We start from the raw sequence: 9,042 nt of genomic DNA, 5'->3' as shown, positions 1-9,042 counted from the left end.
TTGAAAGTTTCTAAAATTTTAAATTTTGTAAACTAAACATTTCCTAACAGTATTATAACATATTCTTACCTCATACAACACGATTTTTGTGTAGAAAACTTTTTTTTTTCAAAGAAATTATAGAAAAATTTAGTTCTAAAGAGGTACATTCTTTATTTTCCTTTGTAATTTTCTTCCATAATTTTCTTCTATAATTATCTTTTTTAAATTATATTTTCCTCTTTAAAACTAAAATGACCATTTTGCTTGATCAAGTCTCCAATTTTTTTTTTTCTTTTTTCTTTTTTCTTTTTTGAAGAAAAGTCTCCACTCTTGATGCCCAAATAATTTTTATTTTCATCCGGTGTGAATTTGGATGGTGAAGCTATTAAATTTTGAGCCAACTTTAATTAAACAGAGTAGGTATATATATCCCAAAACCCAAAACCTTCCCAAGCCGGAGGAGCCCTAAACCCTAACACAGGGAGGAGATGAATCACATAGCGGCAGCAGAAGAGCAAATTGTTACGGAGAGATTGAGGCGAAAGCTGAACGAAGTGAACACAGCTGCTCAAACCCAACTCTCTGGCGTCCAAGACCACGTCAATTTCACTCTTCAGGTTCTCTCTCTCTCTCTCTCTCTCTCTCTCTCGCCATTTCGGACCTGTGATTGTTTCTCGAAGGCGGGAATATTTGTACCTAAATGGGCTTTTCCATTACCTTTATGAAAATTCATACTCTTGTTTTTTAACATTTTTAGATGTGTTTTTTGGATGTGATTCATTGCAGCAAGCTTACTTCAAGTGCGCATACGAGTGCTTTGATAGGAGGCTGCGGCAAGAAGAGATAGGCAGTTGCGTCGAGAATTGCAGTGTCCCAGTTGTTAATGCTCAGAATGTGGTTGAGAGCGAGATGTCAAAATTTCAAGTAAGTTGATTTTCTTCTTGTAATAATTGCATCTGTTTTGTTGCCAAGTAAATGAGGAAATAGGGTTGGTTCAGAACTCATTTTTCTTTCTGAAATTGGAGAAAAGGAAATGTGGAAAACACAATAGCTTTGGATTTTTTTCTTTTTTTGGGATTGAAAAGAAGATCTTACTAAGAAGAAGAAAAAGAATAACACGGAGCATAAGTAATCTTCCTTAAAAGATACTAGAAGAAAGAAAAACAAAATCAAAATAAATCAAGACAGTGCATCCAGCCAATCATACTGTAAATCAGAAAATGGAAACCGTTGAAATGCGCTGCTGCAAAAATCCACAAAGAGGCCAAATACTGAATCCTATCCCAATGCATAACTGAATACATTCTTTTTCCCGTAAAAATACGAGCATTCTGTTCCAACCAAAACCAAATCCCCCTCAAAACTGCAAAAAAAATTGCAGTGTCACAAGGCCAAAGCATCCACCAACTCTAGGCACACTCAATTCTCTCCAAATAAACCAAAATGATTGCTCCATGCCCTCCAAGAAGAAGAGCAATGAAGGAAAATGTGAGAAGTAGATTCTGCGTTTCTGAAAACAAAGAGAAGAAAGAGCGAGGAAGTTTTGGGTCTGCGCAGTTTTTTCAGTGCCGTGGTGTTGTGAATTGAAAGGAATGCCAAAATTTTCTGAGATAAGAAGACCCTCCTCCTTTACTGTGAGAGAAAGTCTTCTTTTATGCCTCTTTTTGGGCACATTCTTTTGGGATTTTTGAGGGTTTATTGCTGTATGATGTCCAAAGAGTTGGAAGGCAGCTATAATGTAACTGCATTTCTTTGTTAGCTCTCTGTTTTACCTAGAGGATTTCTCTTATTCAATTCTCTGTAATTATTTTTTTCATTAATAGATCCTTTATTGTTATCTATAAAAAATAAATAAAAAAAGAGGTAACAAACAATCTAAAGATAAAGCCTTAAAAGGCCTCCTGCTCTACAATAGATTGTTAGTGTTACCTCTATTAAGAATGGCCAACCAATTATAAGCCCTAATCTTAGAGGGGACTTTTGTCTTCAAAATGGATCTATGAAGCGGGAAAAACAAGTTTTTATTGGTTAAATGCTCAAAAAAGAATTTCCAAGAATAATCCTTAGAAGACTCAAGAATCCAAGAATGACAGTCTCTCCTTTCAAAACCTCCCTATCATTAAGAGCACTACGAAAATGGAAATCACAATAGAAACCAGCCTATTAGAAACAAAGAAAGAAGAAATTGATTCATTGTGCAAAGAGGATAATCTAAACAAATGGGCAAAAGATGAATAGAGCAAAGAACTCTCTACCCATATCTCTTCCCAGAATTGAAGCATGATACCCATTTCCCACAACAAAATTCGTATAAGGAATAAGAAGAGGACATAACTATGAAATACCCTTCCAAGGGCTAGACAAGAACATCTCGAACCCAAATTAGCATCCCCCCATTATCCTGCTGGCCAAATTTACTCTTAATAACTTTGTGCCAATGGGAAGACTTCTCTAAGGGAAATAGCCACAACCATTTGCCCATTAAAGCAATGTTCCTGGACACCAACTTCCCAAAAGCCCAAATACCCTCCTTTTTAGTCCTACAAACAACCTCCCTAACCAAATAAAAGATTCTCTCACTCACACTAGACCGAAGAAAGTCTCATGATCTTCCCAAGATAGACAAGAAATAAAAAGGAATAATGGCAAGGCAAGCTTGAACAATTGTAATATGCTCACATAAAGAAAATAAAGCACCCTCTCACCTATGCTCCCTGGTAGTCTTAAGCAATCCCTGTATGAACTTAATACTTTCTTCCAAGGTGCTTGGGGGAGTTCAAGTGGAGTTTATAGATTAGTGTTTCTCATTTTAACTTTGGCCAATTGGTAGGTTTGACATTGAGACACAACTCAAGTGGCATCTTTCTATAAGAAAGGCCAATAGAATCCACCCTCCACTGGAATGGTGGTTTTATCTCTACTAAAATGGCCAGTAAAGCAGCCAACATGTACCTCCCAAACCAAGAAGTCATGAAGGGAGGTGGAATGAAGTGAAGTCTAATCCCCTAGATTAATAACTGTCCATATCACAAAGTTGACATACTTGTGATTATTTGAACATTTAACCTTCCCCCAATATTTATACTAGACACATCATAGGCAGCCGTTAATACTAGGGAATTTCGAATATGATTTAATAGGTGACTCCGACATCTTGAGCCTCATCTCCTTGTTACTGGTGGACCAACCAAAGTCCCCTTTGTCCAATAATAATTAGCGAGAGAAGTCATGATGGTGCTAAAAAAATCCTAATGAACACTTGGACAAGGAGGCTCATCCATGCGAATTAAATGCCTTTGGAATTAGATTTACTATATGGGCAATCCATAATAGCTTTCACCATGACATTTCCTTGGAACATATGTCTTAGTGGACATAAGTGTAAACAAAACCTCTCAAAGATGGCCCACTTGCTCATCACTAGATTGGTTTTATGTCAAGATGCCATTGAAGTAGATGGCGAGGAACTTGCCTAAAAAAAGGTTGAAGATGCGTGGTTTTGACCCTCATAAATGTGCTCAGCGAACTAGACAAAAGGCATGACAACTTGTTTATAGAGACCATCGTGGGTCTTGAAAGTGGTTTCCCCCTCATATTATGCTAGATCATAATATAATGGCCCAAATTGGGTGGTTAATCGTAGTTTGATTGATTTGCTCACGTGCAAAATGGGAATTAAAAATTTATAATTTGGGATTTGTTGCCACATACTGTGGAATTGTCTACTGGAAATAGCCTTTTTGAGATTGTCCGTGATTTTTCCCCTTGACAGCTGACTGATCCATGTTAGTCGACTTTTTTGCCAACATATTTGTGATTTTCATGCTAATATTACTATATTAGGCGAAAAATTGTTATAAACACTAGGCTAGCTTCTAATGGTCATTGTTGGCATGTTAAAATTAATTAGTGATTATGTGATGCTATGTATATATCCAGTGTGTTTACTTAATTATTCTTGCGTTATACGGAAAGCAGTCGGAAGGCATGGACGACATAAATTGGAAGGAATTGGAAGCGAAGACTATGGCAACTATTAGACTTTGTCTGGCTGATGACGTTATGTATCATGTCATGGAGATGAGGAATCACCGGCGGCAGTTTGGTTGAAACTAGAAAGTTGGTATATGTCGACGTCGTTAACGAACAATCTTTATCTTAAGTAGAAACTGTATGGTCATGAGATGTCAGAGGGCTCAACTCTGAACCAGCATATCAACGTGTTATACTAGATCATCAGTGATTTGAAGCGAGTTGATGTGAAGTTCGAAGACGAAGACAAGACATTGATGTTACTGAATTCTCTACCTGCTTCTCCTATGTATGAAAATTTGGTTACAACTCTGATGTGGGGGAAAAGAAACTCTCGAATTGAAGGAGATCAGAAGAGCTCTATTAGGTTTTCATCAGAGGAAGAAAGACAATGATGAGAATTTATAAGGTAAAGGGCTTGTGGTGAGGGGTAACCAAGAACGTGGGAGAAACAAGTCCCGGAGCGACTCGAGTAATAACAATAAATCTCTATCTATATCCAGGAAGAGGAAAGACATATAGTGTTATAAGTGCGGGAAAAAGGGGCACATAAAACGAGATTGTTCAAAGAAAAAGGAGGGGAATACAGAGAATAAATAGGGACCATCAAAGTTTGCGAATGTAGTGGAAGAAGAAGACTCAGAGAACGATGACGGGGATATGCTTTATGTTTCATCCAATTCAGATCATCTCACGGATTCTTGGATTCTGGATTCAGCATGCTTCTATCACATGACACCCAATATAGATTGGTTTGACATCTACAGGTAGTATGTGGCTCATATTAAGTAGAACATGTACTTCGCTCCACTTCCGGCATCAGCCTTTTGGGTTTGTGATTTATTGTTTTATTGGCTAGGACGAATAATGTGTTGGGGATGGCCCCCACAATACGGTACAAAGGTATTTGAGGAATTTTTCTAATACCTCTGTACGGTTAGGTTAGTATAAATACATATGATGTAACCCTACTTTCGATATAGTGAAATGTAGCTGTTGCTCACTCTTGTGGATGTAGGCATACTGTCGAATCACATTAAATCCGTTTGTTTTTGTTGCTTTATCTCTGTATTTTTTGTACAATACATCATAATTACCGCACATTTCACCACAAAGTAGCAGATTTGTCTTTGCTTGCCAAAGTTGAGGGTCATGAGGCCTTGTTCAGTTGTGGAAAGTAATTTTACTATCTATTTCTAGTTTTCTAAAGAACTACAAGAACCCCACTTGGTTTTTAGTTTTCCAACATTTTTATTGAAATTAAAAAAAATCTTTTTATTGTTTTCAGCTTTTCTATACAATAGTTGGAAAACTAAAAAATAAGGTGGCATCTTTTGTGATTCTTTGGATATTTGGAAATGGGAAATGAAAATTATGGAACTGTTTTCCACATGGCACAAATGAACAGGCTTGAGTTCTCTCTCCAGGAGAAATGATGGGGATCAAACTTGGTTAGGATTTTGTATCATATAAAATATTTTTGTTAGATTTATTCTGTCCTTCAGTTTTTAAGTATTTTATGTGGCTTCCTTGTTTAGTTCTTTGGAGAAAGCTTATATAATGGCTCCATCTTCGAACGGTTGGGATAGCTTGTATGATTGATAATTAAGAATTCTAGTTGATTTATTTCCTCAACTTTTCTTCTGATGGTTGCAGGAGAGGTTGAACAGGTCACTAATGGTCTGCCAAGATAAGTTCGAGTCGGCTAAGCTCCAACAGTCCAAAACTGATGCTATGAGTAATTTGGAGTCATGCGTCGACCAGGCGATCGACGACAACGTCAAAGCGCTGCCACATATAGTTGGTAGATTGAAGGCTACCTTATCCATCAATGAATAGAAAGCCAAAAAGGTGTAATTTGACAGTATGGTTTGACCTCTTCCGGAGTCGTAGAGAATATTGGTCAATGCTCCATACACTGATCTACAGCAACTTTGGATGGCTGCGTGCATGAGCTGTGTGCTCACATACGTATTTTTGTTTTTATGGACTGGAAATTTTGATCTTCATTGGCATTATTTTTTAATAATCGGAGAACCTGCCTGTAGTTGAGAAAATTGCGAACAAGGTTGTGAAAGAGTTGATAATTTCATGTTTAGTCTGTCCTCTGAGTTCAAAAGCAACTAGAGAGTATATTTCATGATGTCCAGGGATGTCGATCTCACAAAACAAGACTCGAACCCTTTAATAACCGGGGTTGTGGCTGCTTGCTGCTGCAGGTCCAACCAGAGCACCACATTGTTCTACTCTTACAATGTGTGATAAACTAGTGAAAAATATTTTCAAGTTTTCAAATCTTCAAACGGATATCCCAGGCATGCACTTGGATTTGATTTCCATATTTAGGTTGCATTTTGTTTGCTGATTGCTTTTTCTTAAGAAAAGAATAGCCTTTATATTGGAATTTGTTGTTCACCAAAAGGATAAGTGACGTCAAATTATAGAACAAATGCAATGAAAAATTATTTAAAAATAAACAATGAACGATTACTTCTAATTTTATAATATCATTTTTTTTGTTGCATTCTGAATGTGACTAACTATTATATTGATTATGGAGCAGGGGATGCACTTAATGTTTATACAATGGTAGTTTTATTTTTATTTTATTTTATTTTATTTTCGTTTCTGGGCATAAGCTCATGTGACTGAGGGCACGACTGGCGCAGGTGTGGGATTAGTTTGCCGCATAAGTTCAGGAAATTCGGCTTATCTAAAATATATATATATATATATATATATATATATATATGTATAAAATTTTATTTTTATTTTTATTTTATTTTTTCATCCGTCCACTCCTCAGTCTCTAAAAATTGAAAAGGGGACTAGGAGCAGGCCCCTTTTGGGACTCATGAATTTTTACTCTTTTTTTCCCCCTAAGTTGACATAGCGGTGTGTCGATTTGAGTGGAAAAAATAGAATTGAAAACTTTCAATTTTATATAGGAAAAAATCGAATTGAATCAATCAATTTTATTTCGATTTTTACGGTGAAAATATAATTGAGCTGAAACAGTTGACCTTTTAGTTTTGAGAAAAAGGTTGAATCATTTGAACCGTCTTTTGTAACTTGAACCACCCTTTCCCACAATCTACTTGTTTATGTTTGTTGTTTTCAAATTTATTCTTTATTTAGTAAAAAAAAAATTACACTAGATATAATGATATATAGATGATAGCCACACGTACACCAAAAAAAAAAAAAAAAACTTGAAACAAAAAAAGATAAAAGAATCTCACATAAAATAATCTAATTTTTAAACAATGCATTTACATAAATTGAAAATATAAAACTAATATAAATTATTAGTTCTCATTCTCTTCATTCTTTATTTATTTTTACATACACTCAAATGGAATTAATTCAAATCTAAAATATGAAAAATATATAAAAATATTACATTTATGTTTACATACATTAAAAATTATATCATTAATTCAAATTCAAATTATTAAAAAATATAGAATTATGTATACCATGTAGCATTTGTGTTTGCATACATTAAAATTATAAAAAGTTATTGAAATAATAAAATAAAAATAAAAATTATTGCTATTAGGTTTAATATTAATAATAAAAATAATAAAATTACTACTATTACGATTATGTTAATTATAAATATAGCTAAATTAAAAATCATTATTTTAAACACTATTTTCCTTTGAGTATAGTTTATACAGTAATTATTGGTAGTAGAATTTTGTTTCACATTTTTTTTATTATTTCCAATTTTTGGGCACTAAAATGATTAAAATTTCATAAAATAAAAAAAATTATATAATTTTTTTTTGAAATGTTATAACAGTTTATGAGATTTTAAAGGCCTGTATTTCATTTTGATGTATTTTTTGTAAAGACTTGAGTTTTAAATAATTTTCTCTCATGCTTTTTAAAAATTTAATATATTGTTAGAATTTATACCTATTGCAAAATGCGGACTTGTATTTCTAGTAGAAAACATAACTTGTAGATTCTTTAACTTTTAAAAACAAGTAGCTTAGAAATCGTTTTGTATCACTATCAAAAATAAGAGAAACAAAAATTCGAAACGAAAACCAAAAAGCAGACAGAAACTAAAACTGGAAACTAGAAACCTGTTTGGTTAACATTGGACAAATACTCACTTTCATCTTTAAATAAAAAAATATTATAAAAATATGATTAAAATAATAAAATTACAAATAATACACATTAAAAAATTACTATAATGAAAATAAAATTTATTATAATTAGTTTGCTTTAATTGTTCTACTATCAAGTTTTCCTTTGCCATAAAAATTTTATTGGACATAACAATTTAAAAATAGTAAAAGTATTTTGCAATTGACTTTATCACTATTTTTCAAAATTTATGTATATTTTTAATTTAATTATATTTAAATTCATATGATTATTTAGTTTTGATTTTAATTTAATTAAAAAAAATTATTTCTGAACATTAAAATTTCTGGCAACAGGTTATCAAAGCAACTAAAAATCATAAAATCTGGTTTTCAGTTTTTTAATAAACAACCAAAAATCAACAACAGAAATAGAAATATGACAATAGAAACAAACATGCTTTTATAATCAGTTTATTCATTATGCAGAAATAGAAACAAAAAACATTAAGGATACTAAACAAATTCTTAGATAATAAATTTGGTTATGTAAAATTTACTTTCATTGTATCAAAGAGTTGTTACTCTCGGTAGAACGCTAACTGTGACCGATGAGGGTGGACTTTGTTGCTTTAGGCTTGGGGCATTTAGAAGGAAGGAATAGCTTCAATTTTTTTTTTTATTTAAACCAAACTTATATTTCTAGTATCGAAAAGTAAACTAGTATGTTTTTTCAGTTCTCAAAATTAAAACTGAATCAAACTAAACAAGTGTGCAAATTGAACCGAATTGGCGAAACTAGTTATGCTCCATCGGATTCATTGGTTTAAATTAAATTTTACACACTCCTAAGTAATAGCTCTTTTTTCCCTCATTCGGTTTTATCTTTTTCTTCTATTTTGTTTCTTTCTCTTTCTCTCTTTAA

General features: G+C 33.2%; 1 protein-coding gene across 1 annotated transcript; it reads left to right on the top strand.

The window, feature by feature from the left end:
* Nucleotides 1-265: 265 nt before the first annotated feature.
* On the top strand, nt 266-6,112 carry LOC131150504 (uncharacterized). The gene is made up of 3 exons (XM_058101251.1): nt 266-599; nt 769-906; nt 5,671-6,112. The coding sequence occupies exons 1-3, from the start codon at nt 471-473 to the stop codon at nt 5,851-5,853; spliced, it is 450 nt and encodes a 149-aa protein (XP_057957234.1). The 5' UTR covers nt 266-470; the 3' UTR covers nt 5,854-6,112.
* The last annotated feature ends 2,930 nt before the right edge of the window (nt 6,113-9,042 follow it).

Source organism: Malania oleifera, chromosome 3, assembly GCF_029873635.1.
Source record: "Malania oleifera isolate guangnan ecotype guangnan chromosome 3, ASM2987363v1, whole genome shotgun sequence".
NCBI classification, from domain to species: Eukaryota; Viridiplantae; Streptophyta; class Magnoliopsida; order Santalales; family Ximeniaceae; genus Malania; species Malania oleifera.
The sequence above is the reverse complement of the archived record's forward strand: the minus strand, read 5'-3'. Positions and strand labels throughout refer to the sequence as shown.

Excerpts from the sequence above, each read along its gene's own strand:
- LOC131150504 (XM_058101251.1), top strand. The coding sequence starts at position 471 with ATGAATCACATAGCGGCAGCAGAAGAGCAAATTGTTACGGAGAGATTG. Across the intron at positions 600-768 it reads ACGTCAATTTCACTCTTCAG|CAAGCTTACTTCAAGTGCGC; the intron begins GTTCTCTCTCTC and ends GATTCATTGCAG. Across the intron at positions 907-5,670 it reads GCGAGATGTCAAAATTTCAA|GAGAGGTTGAACAGGTCACT; the intron begins GTAAGTTGATTT and ends TGATGGTTGCAG.